At 40.8% G+C, this 16405-nt stretch overlaps 1 protein-coding gene across 4 annotated transcripts in view; it reads right to left on the bottom strand.

Annotated features, from left to right (window-relative positions):
• pkn2b (protein kinase N2b) overlaps positions 1-16405 on the bottom strand; it is a 157617-nt gene that overhangs the window by 17529 nt on the left and 123683 nt on the right. For 3 of the 4 annotated variants that reach the window (XM_060919748.1, XM_060919749.1, XM_060919746.1), the window contains exons 7-13: positions 14626-14811; positions 13347-13456; positions 5546-5689; positions 5355-5430; positions 3202-3379; positions 2062-2203; positions 487-623 (exon numbers count right to left, since the gene is read on the bottom strand). In XM_060919748.1, the coding sequence (XP_060775731.1) occupies positions 487-623; positions 2062-2203; positions 3202-3379; positions 5355-5430; positions 5546-5689; positions 13347-13456; positions 14626-14811 (973 nt within the window). The remainder of the gene's footprint in view (positions 1-486; positions 624-2061; positions 2204-3201; positions 3380-5354; positions 5431-5545; positions 5690-13346; positions 13457-14625; positions 14812-16405) is intronic. The other variant, XM_060919747.1, reaches the window with a different exon arrangement.

A 16405-nucleotide genomic window follows, 5' to 3' on the forward strand; every position in this document is an offset into this window, starting at 1 on the left:
ATAGCATCCTGGTAAATTGGCATTTTGAAATAGCATTTTGCTTCTTGAAATAGCGTCAAACTCCACCCTATATGTTTCCTAAATACATTCAGTCGGTAAACAGGAAGTCGATGTGCGACAGATATGAAAACGGTATACACGGTAAAGAACACCAAGCTGAAGCTCGGTACCAAATATCACGCAGTTGTGATTTGTAGTTGCTGAGAAAAGTGTTATGAAAAAGTTGTAAATTCACCCTATGTTTCATAAATACACTCAGTCGGTAAACAGGAAGTTGATGTGCGACAGACCTGAAAACGGTATACACGGTATAGAACACCAAGCTTAAGTTTGGTACCAAGTGGCTATGATTTGTGGTTGCTGAGAAAAAGGGTGTTTTGGATGGACGGAGATATGGACGGACAGAGGTGAACCAGTATTATACCCCCGCTCCAATAATAAAGGCAATTCGGTTCATGTGCCCAGGAGAACACATGGATATTGCACCTTGGTTCAATATGGTATTGCTCTGTAAGCTCCAGATCAGGCTGCTGCATTTCATTTTCCACCAGACTATCGTATTCCGGCTTGGACACTGTAATGTTCCGGCTGTCATTCAGGAAGTCAAATGTAGATAATGCATCCTAAAGGTAAAAAGCACATAAGATCAAGCATAAAGTGTCTACATCCCATCACAATTATCAACAAAAACACAACAAATAATCCAGCACATACTGGAAAATGTATTATGTGTTAGAACAAGCACTTTAGCACAAGACGATAAATAACTAATGAAATCAAGTAATCTCTTGTTGTGCTTTGAATTGCGTGTATTGGAGCTGCATTTAGGACACCTACAGTACCAGTCAAAAGTTTGGACACACCTTCTAATTAAATGGTTTTTCTTTATTTTTATAAATTAAGACACTTCATGTCTTAAAGTAATGATGGATGTCGTTTCTCTTTACTTAGTTGAGCGGTTCTTGACATAATATGGATTACTACAGTTGTGGAATAGGGCTATTTACTGTATTTTTATTATTTACTGTTTGAGATCAAAACATTAATAAAGCAAGAAACTGCACTAATTAACTTTTGCTGAGGCACCTGTTAATTGAAAAGCATTCCAAGTGACAACCTCATGAAGCCGGTTAAGATGATATCAGTAATGTGTAAAGTGCCATCAAGGGAAACACTGGCTACTTTGAAGAATCTAAAATATGAAACTTTTTTTTTTTGGAGTGAGTGAGTTTTTTTTTTTTAAATGCCATGTTAGCACCTGAGGCTATATCATGGCAAAAACATTTCTAGCAAACATCACAATTACTTTATGAATAAATAATTAAAACAAATACATTACATAAATCAATAAAATATAAATAAAAAAATAAATCACTAAATAATAATAATAGGGCGGCATGGTGGTGTAGTGGTTAGCGCTGTCGCCTCACAGCAAGAAGGTCTGGGTTCGAGCCCCGGGGCCGGCGAGGGCCTTTCTGTGCGGAGTTTGCATGTTCTCCCCGTGTCCGCGTGGGTTTCCTCCGGGTGCTCCGGTTTCCCCCACAGTCCAAAGACATGCAGGTTAGGTTAACTGGTGACTCTAAATTGACCGTAGGTGTGAATGTGAGTGTGAATGGTTGTCTGTGTCTATGTATCAGCCCTGTAATGACCTGGCGACTTGTCCAGGGTGTACCCCGCCTTTCGCCCGTAGTCAGCTGGGATAGGCTCCAGCTTGCCTGCGACCCTGTAGAACAGGATAAAGCGGCTACAGATAATGAGATGAGATAATAATAAATCACTAAACAAGCTGCTTTAAAAACACGTGACAGAAACTAACATTTTTGGTGGTGGCACCTTCTTTAAAACAACATCCAAGGTATTTTGTGAGCAAAAACACTCTCTTGTGGTGTTTTAACACTTTTTTTGTTTACCACGTAATTCCATACAGGTTTTATGTGTTATTTGATGTCTTCAGTATTGTTCTACAATGTAGAAAATAGTCCAAATACAGAAAAACCTATGAATGAATGAGTAGGCGTCCAAACCTTTGACTGGTACTGAATTTCAAAAACAGTTCATTACCTGCACCTCGTTCCCATCAGGGATTTTGTCTTGTGATGGCGGTTGTTCTTCCCCTTCTTCTAGCTCAGCAGTAGGGGCGGGGTGGCGTTTTGGAGGAGGAGTGGCGCCTTTGTCAAAGTCTAATTTGGTCACGGTCGGATCACTAAGAGAAAAGGTCAAAACACAACACTGCTGATAATGTGCCAATTTCCGTTTTAGTCCTGGCCCATGGCCATGTTTGGGTCTGGAGTGTTTCTAGCCAAACCAGACGCCTCACTGAAGAACATCTCATTAGAGCATTCAAGTACAGATAAAGAGAGGGACTTGAAATCACATGGACATCTAAACAGAAAGGAGTTACTATATTTTGCCCACAGCAATTGGGAAGCCTTTCGCCTGTTTAGCTCTCTCTTTATTCAGAAAATGAGAGGTTTTAAAGGACTGTACGATGCAGGCAGCAAATTATAACACATCATTAGTGATGTAGGATGGAAACAATCCACAAAACTTTACTACGTACTAACTAAACAAGGGCAAAGCATTTTGCTTGAGCTTGTCATGTGGTTTTGGTAAGCAGCCATCTGAGCTTTGTCCATGCTTGTGTGAATGGATGAGAAATGTAGATAGTGTGGTTACTCATAGCGATTAGTTTTGTGTCAGTGTCCAGAAGGTTGAGAGTTCAAATCCCAGGACTGCCTGAAAACCACAGTTTAACCCCTTAATCTTGTCTCATAACCCTCAACTGCATGCTTGCATTGCAACCCGTTTCACTTTTCATTTTCATGGACAAACACGACATAGCATGACTATATCTGGAAGTCTGGCAAGCTTTGATGTTGCTAAACAAAACTTTCCAAAATACCAAGTTTACTGTGACATCTTCTCTCCAAACATATGGCTAGCTAATTTAAAATTCCTTTTAAAGAAACACAAAAACAAAACAAATGTCTCTCCAAGTCTGTGACACATTTATAAAATTATACTAAGCATAGTGACTTATATTTTTTAAATCAAATAAAAAAAAAAAAAAAGCTGAACTGTGCACAAACACAAGCAGCTACAGCAGTGGTCAGGACCCACCAACACCTGTCAAACTGGGGGCAACACCAGTGATGGCCTCTCGTGTGAACGCAGGGTTACATGGTGTGGACGGGTATGTACCTGGACAGAGACGGCGAATCCGGATGGCCGAGCATTCCTGTTTCAGGACTCAGCGCTGAGCCGAGCTCTGCCACCTGAGGACTGAAGGAATTGTTGACGGATGGGATTGCTCTCCTCATCAAACGCCCCCATGTGGCAATGTTGATGTTCATCTGAGGTGCACGCAGGAATGTTTTACCTGGAGCGAGAAACCCAGAAATATATTACACCGGACAATAATACAGACTACATTCCTGAAGAAGCAAGCAATCACAATGTCGGTCAGTTAATCTAATCTGAGTAAATGAAAGTCAGTAAGACACAGCGGTTAGGGTTCTGTACTACAACCCCGATTCCAAAAAGGTTGGGACAAAGTACAAATTGTAAATAAAAACAGAATGCAATAATTTACAAATCTCAAAAACTGATATTGTATTCACAATAGAACATAGATAACATATCAAATGTCGAAAGTGAGACATTTTGAAATTTCATGCCAAATATTGGCTCATTTGAAATTTCATGACAGCAACACATCTCAAAAAAGTTGGGACAGGGGCAATAAGAGGCTGGAAAAGTTAAAGGTACAAAAAAGGAACAGCTGGAGGACCAAATTGCAACTCATCAGGTCAACTGGCAATAGGTCATTAACATGACTGGGTATAAAAAGAGCATCTTGGAGTGGCAGCGGCTCTCAGAAGTAAAGATGGGAAGAGGGTCACCAATCCCCCTAATTCCGCGCCGACAAATAGTGGAGCAATATCAGAAAGGAGTTCGACAGTGTAAAATTGCAAAGAGTTTGAACATATCATCATCTACAGTGCATAATATCATCAAAAGATTCAGAGAATCTGGAAGAATCTCTGTGCGTAAGGGTCAAGGGCGGAAAACCATACTGGGTGCCCGTGATCTTCGGGCCCTTAGACAGCAACGGATCACATACAGGCATGCTTCTGTATTGGAAATCACAAAATGGGCTCAGGAATATTTCCAGAGAACATTATCTGTGAACACAAGTCACCATGCCATCCGCCGTTGCCAGCTAAAACTCTATAGTTCAAAGAAGAAGCCGTATCTACACATGATCCAGAAGTGCAGACGTCTTCTCTGGGCCAAGGCTCATTTAAAATGGACTGTGGCAAAGTGGAAAACTGTTCTGTGGTCAGACGAATCAAAATTTGAAGTTCTTTATGGAAATCAGGGACGCCGTGTCATTCGGACTAAAGAGGAGAAGGACGACCCAAGTTGTTATCAGCGCTCAGTTCAGAAGCCTGCATCTCTGATGGTATGGGGTTGCATTAGTGTGTGTGGCATGGGCAGCTTACACATCTGGAAAGACACCATCAATGCTGAAAGGTATATCCAGGTTCTAGAGCAACATATGCTCCCATCCAGACGACGTCTCTTTCAGGGAAGACCTTGCATTTTCCAACATGACAATGCCAAACCACATACTGCATCAATTACAGCATCATGGCTGCGTAGAAGAAGGGTCCGGGTACTGAACTGGCCAGCCTGCAGTCCAGATCTTTCACCCACAGAAAACATTTGGCGCATCATAAAACAGAAGATACGACAAAAAAGACCTAAGACAGTTGAGCAACTAGAATCCTACATTAGACAAGAATGGGTTAACATTCCTATCCCTAAACTTGAGCAACTTGTCTCCTCAGTCCCCAGACGTTTACAGACTGTTGTAAAGAGAAAAGGGGATGTCTCACAGTGGGAAACATGGCCTTGTCCCAACTTTGAGAAGTGTTGTTGTCATGAAATTTAAAATCACCTAATTTTTCTCTTTAAATGATACATTTTCTCAGTTTAAACATTTGATATGTCATCTAATGTTCTATTCTGAATAAAATATGGAATTTTGAAACTTCCACATCATTGCATTCCGTTTTTATTTACAATTTGTACTTTGTCCCAACTTTTTTGGAATTGGGGTTGTAGTCACCGCATGGTTGTCAGGTCATATCTCGCTGCTACCAAGGGATAAGAGAATCTGCTGAATAAAAGACCACCATTGAAGTAATACATGACCTAAAGGTAACTGATGATATGAACACAGTGTCTCTTAAACGTGTTCCTTCACAGCAGGGCAAAGCCAGGTGCCTTACCAAACTTACCATGACAATCAGTGGATCAATCATGGACATTTACGACTATGAGCCTACCTTGCTGTTTTGAGAAGATTTTCTTTTGTCTTTGTAGTTTTGGTCGCCTTTCAATGACTGGATTGAAAAATGTAACCTGGGTGGAAAATGTAAAAATAAGGAAATAAATACAAGTGGACATATTTTGCAATGATCGTTATGCTACATTAAGGCAAGTGTGTGTACGCGTGCGTAGGCAAACATGACAGCACCTCAGCAAACAGAGTTCCTTGAGGCTCCAGGTAGAGGCACATGCCATGACGCTGATTGTCCAGGAAGTCCTCCAGCCTCAGGAACTTGACAGCACACAGAGAGCGCCAGTCCCTCCAGTACACGGAGATTTCCAGCTCACGAGACTACATGGAAAATAATTATTTTAAAAAATAAAAAACATTACAAAACACAAAAATATTTCTATAAGAGTCCATTTGAAAAACAGTCGCTGCCAGATACAGTGAATTAAGGCTTTTGCTCTTTACTGCTTCTCAGTGCAGCTCTCTATACAACATTTACACACACAACCCTGTGTCCGAAATCACTCCCTACTCACTATATAGTGAGTTCGCCATTTTGTAGTGCTGTCCGAATGCATAGTAAGAATTATTATATCCAGGGTGCGATTTGTCAAAAAACCAGAAGGGGGGGGATGTTTTTTTTTTTTTTAAATCATGAAACGTCACAAAATTAAGGTAACAATAGGCTAACAGCTCAATAACATCCGATGACATCAAATGAATAACACTAAATGAAAACGAACACTAAACCAGAGATAGTAAATTCATCTTCCTATCTCTCTGACTAAATACACGAACACTAACACAACAAAGTTCGCATTGCTTGTCGCGTTGCTGTGATGTTTCTCTCCCTCCGGATTAAATGGACAGTGACTCGAAAATCACTGAAATACATGAATACTAAATGAACAGTTTGCTCTGATGGCGCAGTTCACATTGTGCGCAGCTTTCCGATTTAAACTGTTTTTTTCTCATCCTTATACTTCCTGTTTCATGGACTGTAACGGATTTGCTTATTTAGTAATTTTAATACAGAATTTACTTTGAAATTATAATCAGACACTCCAACGTCCCCCCTAAAAAAAAAAAAAAAAAAAAAAAAAAAACGGCCATCAAAAAGGCGGCATCCGCCAAAAGGCGTGCTGTTTGCATCCCTGCATAGAATGCAAAGATATTGTTATTATCTACAATGTATCTATTTGCTGGGGACGTTCGTGAACATCAAAGCTGCCACTTTGGGTCATTTTGAAAGTGAGTGCAATGTAGACCATAGAAAACTGTGTCACAACATGCCTGTCATGTCAACTTTTTTTTTGGTTTGTTTGTTTTATTGACGGGGTTGTCCCCGAGGATTTTTTTTCAGCAGAGATAAAAACCAGAGGGGGGGATGATCCCCATCATCCCCCCCAGCAAATCGCACCCAGATTATATCCTATATAGTCCCTATATACCAGCAAGTGGCCTAGTGGTTAGCGTGTCTGTCTCTTGATCAGGAGATTGCGAGTTCTACTCACGGTCGGGTCATACCAAAGATCATCATAAAAATGGTGCCTACTGCCATCTGGCAATGCACGCTGTACAATACAGATGCGAGTGGGGAGTCAAACTCTCGCGGTTACCAGAGGACTAGCCCCCCCACTGTAACCCTAGCTATGTAATATAGGCGAGAGGCCGAGGGCTACGAAACGGAGATCGTTTCATGCATGGTGGACTTTGATATAGTGCACTCAAAGTATCCCACAATGCACCGTGAAAAGTAGTGTACAACCAATGGTCACTAACCAAACAATACAGATCATCATGCATTGCGGTCACACTGAAAGAAATCAAATTAAAAGCCTCAAATTTGATTTAATAAAAGGCAGCGGCAAAGAAGAAAGTATTCAGCCCTGATTTAAAAAAAACCTGAAAAATGCAGCAGACACAAAGTACTCTGTATTGATTGTGTGAAATGCACTCAGTATAATATGTATATCACAAAAATACACGCGTGCATTTATTATTTTGAAAACCCACCAGCCGACTGATCTGACACGTTTTAATTGTGCCACAGTAATGACGTAAATAACAGCACGACAGAATAGTGTCCGAAAGCGTTTTTTCTTCATCTTACCAGTGAGCTCACTATATAGTCCTCTATATAGTAATTCCCTATATAGTGAGTAGGGAGTAGTGAATGAGTGAGCGGTTTCAGACACAGGGCTAGATTTAAAAACAAATAGATTAATAGCATACACGTTCTGATGGGGGAAAAAAAAAATTACTGCGCTAAATTCTTTTTGAATATGTGATAATGACTTACATCCAGTAAAAGCCTTTTGTTGCTCAAGTGCAACTTATTGTAGTCTAATACGATGAAAAACAAATTTCCAGACAGACATCAACACACAGATGGCTGTAAAAATGATGAAAACCTTTATACAAACCAGAAACGTGAGCATTACTTTGAGATGTGTGGTAAGAAATCGCTCAAACAGACTCTCAGAACTCATGGGTTCATGGATAAATCTGTACACACGGGGCCAATCAACTCAGAATCGCTGTAATTCTATGCAGGATGAAATATGCAAGCATGACTAATACATAAGCGCTGGAGAAGAACCAAATCGCACTACAGAGCATGAAAGAGACGAACGAAGTCATAACTGCGGTACACTGTATGGCCAAAAGTATGTGGAAAGCTGGCCATCACACCCATATGTGCCCATTCCAAAACCACGGGCATCAACATGGAGTTGGTCCCAATTATGTTGTTATAACAGCCTACACTCTTCTGAAAAGGCTTTCCACTAGATTCTGGAGCAAGTGTGTGATTGTAGGGATTCGTGCTCATTCAGTCACAAGACCATTTGCGAGGTCAGGCACTGTTGTCAGGTGAGGAGGCTTGGGATGCAATCCGTGTTCTGTTTCATCCCAAAGGTGTTCAGTGGGGTTGAAGTCATGGCTCAGGCCACTTGAATTGTTCATCAGCCTTGAGAAACCATGTCTTTATAGAGCTTGATTTGTGCACAGGGGCATTGTCATGATGAGGCAGGTTCAAGACTCTTAATTCTAGTGAAGGGACATCTTAAAGTGCACATCCTGGACAAAATTCGTTTTTTTTTTTTTTTTATATGAAAGCATGTCCCTTTACACACTCATCCAGAAGGGTAATTTTGCACAAGGCCATCTGTCTACAGCAGAAAAATAAAACAAAACGCGTCTGGAAAAATCCCAAGGGAGTCTGGAGCCAGATTCATGACGTCACCTGCGGAAGCGCCAGCAGGCTGCGCGAGCTTGCACGGTTTCAGTGCGCAGCCTGTGTAGACCAAGTTTAGCAGCGAGCGATTTTGCATTGAAATATGGAATTGTCACCTGAGCGCAATGTGGGAAACGATGAGTACTAATCCCATTAAGACTGGTGTTGCTACACCCTCCTACGATACATCTGTTAACCATTTTAATAATTACACGATAACGTTGAAGAAATTTGCAGAAAACCACCAGGTCGTTTTCTTATAAACAAACCAGCGCTGACGTAGGATTCAGAGGGAGGCGTCCCGCACGTGACGTCACGAAAATCAGCGTTTGCCGGGAAATCCAAATGCCAAGTTTTTTCAGAGGCGGACCAATTCACCTCAAATGGCTTGATTTCAACTGAATTTTTCTGGTATTGTGCAAGCTAAAAAAATTGCACAAAATGCAAAATGTGACAGATATTTGACCAAAGTTTAATATAAAATAGGAGAATTACATTGATCTCGCTCCTGAATTTACCCGTGATATGCACTTTAAAGCTACAGATTTAGAAGTGGTGGTCAGTGATCAGATACTGTTTAAAACAAAGCAAACAAATAAACAAGATGTAAAATGGACATTGGAAAGTTGTTGTATCAACCAGAGTGCCTCTGGAAGGGGTGTGACCTGCACTGTCATCGAATCTCAGGCAGGTGTAATGTATTAAAATAAAATTCTTTGCATGATATGGTGGTGTCAAAAAAAAAAAAAAAAAGAAAGAAAGCAAAAAGCCTTGGCTTCATGATGCACTTCGAAAATGATATATTTGAACTTTCAAAAAAATGTTTCTTTCAGGACAAGACATGTAACGATTCCCCCAAAACACAATTTGATTCGATTCACGATAGTGGGTTCACGATTAAGTTTTTTCCCCCAATATTTTTGAGAAAATATTAAATGAAGAAAATTTTATTTAAAAAAAAAAAAACTATTTTGTATCAACTTAAATATTCTCTTTGGTCAATTTAAAAAAGCCCACAACACACTTTCATTTTCTTAATAACCAACAAAAACTATTTACCCACATTTGCAAAGGCTGGAGGAAAATATAATAACCTATTAACTAAAATATTCCTTTTATTAAAAATGAAAAAAGTTAACAAATAAGTCTTTTCTTAATAAACTTTTATGAACATTTCTACTACCTCAATTTTTCTCTAGCTTTCAGCCATCTGTAAAAAGATCACTCTGATTTTCTTGTTAATTCTATTTGTAGTCAATTGCACAGCAGCTCGTTCCCATTTTAGAGCCTTTTTGTGTGTTTTGTTACCGTTTTTGTGAGCTGTGTTACATCCAGCCAAGTCAAAACCACGTATGTAACTGCTATTGTGCGTTATTGCGCCCTCTGCTGTCTAAATAATTACAGCCAGGAAAAACTAAGATTACGCAGACTGATGATAAAGATTATTTTTATTTCATCGATTCAGCTTGTCGTAAATTTGTATCGATTTATCGTCCATGATATATCGTTACATGCCTATTCAGGACTGCAGAAAAGATTTCGGTAGCTAGATTTTTCAGGCATTCAGTCAGGTAACATAAATCAGAACAGTGAGCATCTGGTGTAAACGTTATGTGAAATCCTGATACAAGTATCAAAGTCCGTCCTATGCCACAAGGCACATCGGGCGGCGCCGATTTGTGTTTCAGTAGCCCTCGGCCTCTCACTTATTATATAGCTAGGGTTACAGTGGGGGAGGATAGTCCTCTGGTAAACAGTGATATGTATGTGTGTGAGTTTTTGAAGGGGTTGCAGCAGGAGGCCTGATCTTTAGGTCAAGCACTTTATTTTTTAGTTTTAACTAAATAATAATAATAATAATAATAATAATAATAATAATAATAATATAAAAAAAACAATCATGTTTTCCAGTAAAAACAAATTTAAGTAGGGAAACATGGTAAGGTGATGTAATGGTGTAGCAGTGTCTTACAGCTCTAGGATCAGGTTACTGTTTATGTGGAGTTTTGGATGTCCTTACCATTTGCACACAGATTTCCTCCCACAGTCATTGATAGGAGACTCTAATGGCCCTTTTCCACTACCCTTTTTCAGCTCACTTCAGCCCGACACGGCTCGCGTTTCGACTACCAAAGAACAGCATGACTCAGCTCGTTTCAGCCCTGCTTAGCACCCAAAACTCGCACGGTTTTGGAGTGGGGCTGAAGCGAGCCAAACCGAGCTGAGTGGGGCTAGGGGCGTGAGGAGACACTCCCCTGTGCACTGATTGGTGAGGAGGAGTGTCCTCACATGCCCACACACGCCCCGCGAGCACGCTGGGATCTGTAAACACCGTAAACCTGGAAGAAGAAGAATTACGAATTACGAGAATTTCTGAAGCCTTATGCGCCTCGCCTCATCTATACGCTCTTGCCAGTATCTGTTGGCGTTGTCGGTGACAACAAGCCACAGCACCAAGACCAGCAACACTAACGACTCCATGTTTATTGTTTACTATCCGGGTCATGAGACTACCGCTTAAAAGATCACTGATGTCACTGTTTGCGCCGCCTAACGACATCACGTGACGTCCACCCACTTTCGCTAACTCCACCCAATGTGTCCACCCACTTCCAGCCAGCACGGTTCAGCGCGGTTGTAGTCGAAATGCAACTCCAACAGCCCCGCTCAGCTCAACTCAGCCGCGTTGGTAGTGGAAAAGCGGCATAAATTATCCCTTGGTGTGAATGAGCGCATGATCGTGCATGTGAATAGGTGTGTGACTGCCTTCAGTCCATGTTTCCAGTGTTTTCAGGATAGGAGCCGGTATAAAGTGCTTACTCAATGTGAAAGAATAAATGACTAAATATACTGTAGGTGCTTCAAGTACAATTTGCAAACTTTGAACTCAGCAAATGATGGACATCAGCTGCTATTGCAATTGCTCCAAACACAACAGCTGGTTGTCATTTATAAACACATAGCTGTGGACAACAAGCCTGTCTTCAGCAGAGAAAAAAACAAAACAAAACCCACAAGTACAAGCTGTACAGTACAGTCACTGCTCAATCCGACACCTGCCATGTTGTCAGCTGGCTAACTTCCCACATTCTAATTAGCAGGCTTATTTGAATGCTGCATGTAAGAAATCTGATCACAAGGTACACAGAACACAAACGGTAAGGATGTCTATAAATACTGGGTGATTAGATCAGCTAATTTGTCTTTCAAATAATATCTAGATACAGCATCATATGTTAAAGCATATACGCAGAACCATGGCCTCACTTTTTGTTTATAAATGCCTTGAGATCTCAAGAATGGCAAAGGAATAATTTTAAGCGTTAACAATAAATCTAACATGGTAATTTTTACGATTAAAGTGATTCATATAGGTAGCGGTCTGAGTGAATGACCTTGACGTCCGTGATGTCGCCGCAGGAAAGCTATCAGTCTCATCGCTATACTAAAACACAGAGCTGACTGCAACTCTGATCCTCCATTTTAAGCTAATTTATCGCCATGCCACATAGATCTGTTGCTGGCCGGTGCAGCAACACGACAGAAGGTGGATTTACGTTGCATTCATGGCCCAAGAATGTTCAAACTGCAAAGATTTGGACGCGTTTTGCGAGTAGTTCACGGGCACATTGGGTGCCTACGAAGTGGTCTCTCCTCTGCTCTGCACATTTTACTGAAGACTCGTACGAGACCTCTGATCTGTTGAGGAGCGTTGGCTATAAGCTTGTATTGAAAGAGGGTGCAGTACCAACAATTAAAGGAAAAGAACCCACAAGAAAAGGAAATTATTTATTTATTTATTTTTAAAAGGAAAGTAAGTTCAGTTGTACCAGTTCTCCCGGAGTGTAAGCCAAGGGTTGTTGCTAAAACCCGGGATGGAACGGGATGGGACATGTTATCGCTCGGGCAGTGACCTCCCAGTGGTTGCTGCTAAAACCGGTGACGTCCCGTCCCATCCTGGGTTTCAGTAATTGCCTGAGCTGAGCAGTAATGGCGGAGTACTCAGCATGGAGAAAATAGAGAATGAGTGGACCAGTCGTCTGATTTCTCTGCTGGATATTGCTGCCATCTCACCCTTCCGTGGAAGAAGCAAATGAACAGAGAACTGAACGAACAACTGAAAGTCAGATTGTTTCAAAACAATCAGCCACAAGAAGCGAGAACATGGACGGGTAAGCTCCGACTTTCATTTGGATACATAACACGTTGTTTACCTGCATTTAGATTAACACATGTAACTTGTATTGTGTGTTTAAGTTACCGGTATAAGATTATTTAATTTGCTTCAGAATGTGATTGTCTCAGTTCATCTGATTATTTAATTAGCCTTTTACGTTTTATCAGTGAAAATGCATGCATGTACATCTATGTTGCATAAGTTATAACGCCTATCCTGTTTTAATCAGAATCAACCCACAATCAGTGAAGTCAAATCAGTCTTAGTTGAGCAAGTCGGTAACGGTATTTCTTACTTCACCATAAATTATTATTTATATGACTTTGGTCTACAGCTGTCAGAAGTCTCGGCCTTAAAACCGGTTACCGCTGTGACGTCACACACTCAGGGCTGGCTGGCTCAGCAGGACAACTCGAATGCCAACTTTGCAGTTGATTTTAACTCTCAAAAATATATATTATTTTTAAATTCCCATTTATGCAGCATACAAGAGTCAAGGATGGAGATACTATCCACTCAGAAATGTATTTAAATATAAAGGCTCTGCGTATCTGCTTTAAGGTGTGCATGGAGGATCCAATTACCCGATCGAGCTCCAGTGTGAATTTCTGGTCCCAAGACTGGTTGCTTATTGGTCTCCAGTTCGTCTGCCCCACAACTGTGTTGTCCAGTTTCAAAACAGCGCTGATTTCATCTGAAGATACAACACAAATACTGCATCTTACACTGCTGGGTATAAAGCCTTACCAAAAGCTTTAACATGTGTTCCATTCGAATATTTTACACATTTTAAATGGAAGTCTGGTTTCATTTCCAAAAACAAAAAACAGTAATTTGCTTCCTCCAAAATATTACTACATAAAAATGTGCCAAAACAGTCTGTTAACTAAAGCTGGGCGTACACTGTGCGATTTTTGGCCCGATTTTGACACGATTTTCACTCGTGCGACTATTTTGGAGATCGGGCCGAGTTTTGGCTCAATCGTGCGTCTCGGATCGTGTAGTATACATGGGGTAACGACAAGCGATTAACACCTCACGACCTCCTCCCGATCGATCGGATGAAAATCAAACCTGTTTGAAATCCTGAGCATCGGATCCGAGCATCGGATCGTATAGTGTGAGAACAGGAATCGTAAGCTGCGTGTTGTTTACCCCTGCGAGTCACTCGTACAGTGTGAGCAGCAGCTGAATACCACGATTGGAAAAAAAAAAAAAAATCGCACAGTGTATGCCCAGCTTAACCCACTGACGCCGGATGCTGCGTCACGCAACATTGCCCGTAGCGCCGGTTGTTGCATAACGCAGCATTGCCCCAAATGCCGGTTGCTGCATAACGCAGCATTGTTGATTTGTCATTATTTTCAAGACTCATCTATGTGTTAACAAATGTGTTAGTGTTAATGCTGAATGAGCATGATCCAATAAAAGCAGAGAATTTTATCTTTTAAATGCAACTTATTTCATGTCTTTATGTGCTTCAGAGGCTGAGATATTGAATTTTTCATAGGCGTTTTCAATTAATTATTTTTATTTCAGAAAACCCTCAGGCAGATGGGGACCTTTTCTAAAAACTGGCTTAGGCATTTGCAGACCTTTTTTTTGCAGGCGTTTCAGGCGTCAATGGGTTAAGAGACAGAGTTATATAGCCGAGTTGGCACTTCAGTCAAATGCTGAAGTTTAATACAGAATACTATTATTTTATATGGAATATTAAGCACTTATTCTGGTTTTCTTTCAGTAGCATTTAGTCACCAAGTGCCAAGATGTACAATGTTTTCCAAATGCACTGGGGTTAGAAACCCTTTCCATGTCTCATCAGTCATTTTATTCCAAAAAGAAGAAATGCAAGAGACACTCAACTGGACAGCTCGTCCGCTTTGGAGAGGTTTCTGCTGCTGCCTGATTTGTTCTTGTTTGTTCGGCTCATGAAGGAGGAGCGCGTTTCACTTGGGCTCCAGCCAGGCAGAGGCACAGATGCTGCTTTAGACCGGCCTGGAACATTCTCCAGCAGATCCTGACAGCCCATGAGCCTCACCTCCAATGTTCCTGTACATAGAACACACAGAAGAAGTATTATTAAAAAAATTTACAGCCTATTCTACTGAATATACACTACCGTTCAAAAGTTTGGGGTCACTTTGAAATGTCCTTATTTTTGAAAGAAAAGCACTGTTCTTTTCAATGAAGATCACTTTAAACTAATCAGAAATCCACTCTATACATTGCTAATGTGGTAAATGACTATTCTAGCTGCAAATGTCTGGTTTTTGGTGCAATATCTCCATAGGTGTATAGAGGCCCATTTCCAGCAACTCTCACTCCAGTGTTCTAATGGTACAATGTGTTTGCTCATTGCCTCAGAAGGCTAATGGATAATTAGAAAACCCTTGTACAATCATGTTAGCACAGCTGAAAACAGTTGAGCTCCTTAGAGAAGCTATAAAACTGACCTTCCTTTGAGCAGATTGAGTTTCTGGAGCATCACATTTGTGGGGTCGATTAAATGCTCAAAATGGCCAGAAAAATGTCTTGACTATATTTTCTATTCATTTTACAACTTATGGTGGGAAATAAAAGTGTGACTTTTCATGGAAAACACAAAATTGTCTGGGTGACCCCAAACTTTTGAACGGTAGTGTACTACAATTGATTATTCAATAATAACTGGTGATCATAATCCAGTGACGCATCTGCTGAGCTGCCAGGTTTCTCTATCTTTTTTCAGAAAGTAAGTGTGAAGATCTCACACATTCACGCGTTGCTAGCGTGTAAAAAGTCAACTAGGATTCACAAATTAGCCAGACAGCTGATCCTCATGCTTACTATACAACTACTACAAGTTATCAAGACTAACAGTATAATAGAGCTTGTCAATGAGCACGTTGTTAACCTCTGTGAGTTGCGTGTTTTCTATTCCAGCATAAAAATAGCTGCAATAATTATGGCTCTAAGTAGACACTGATGACTACCGAGACAGTCTGCTCAAAATTAAAGATTTCCAAGCACATGATTTATTTTCAATAATGGAACATATTGTCTGCCAAGTCACATCATGATGGATCTATTGGAAGAAATCAAAAATTATTCAGCTCCCCAAACCAAAACCATTGGCCTAACTTCACTTTTGGCTCAGCGTTCTCTGCTGAACTATCTGTAATTCTGATGTAATTTCTGCAGTAACTTCAGAACCACACACTCCTCTAATACATGGAAGTTAAAAAATAACAAAACAGTACTGTAGGCAGACCATGATAAATCATTTTTGTGACTGGTACGGCTTTGTTTCAACAACATAACTGTTTAAGATTTCCCAATCACAGTGGTGGCGACTGCCCCCCCCAAATTATGTTGGGGGGTCTGTGCCCCCCCAAGTTACGATGGGAGTCCTTTGACTATTTAAAAGGAAGAAAAGGAGAGAGCAGTGTGAATAAACAGCCCTCTGCGCACCTTTGTTTTCCCTTATTAAATCCCGCTGCGTCCCTTCATCCTGGCGCCCCGGTAGCATCCCTGGTTGGTATCACCCATTCACACCAAAACCGATGCAAATTAGCCTGGCCCTGATGTCACAGATTGCCTCCGCTTTCCGGGATTTTCCTTATTTGGGTTTTGCAGTTTTCAAATCACTTTTAGTAGACAAGCT

Source organism: Neoarius graeffei, chromosome 4 (genome assembly GCF_027579695.1).
Source record: "Neoarius graeffei isolate fNeoGra1 chromosome 4, fNeoGra1.pri, whole genome shotgun sequence".
Lineage (NCBI taxonomy): Eukaryota > Metazoa > Chordata > Actinopteri > Siluriformes > Ariidae > Neoarius > Neoarius graeffei.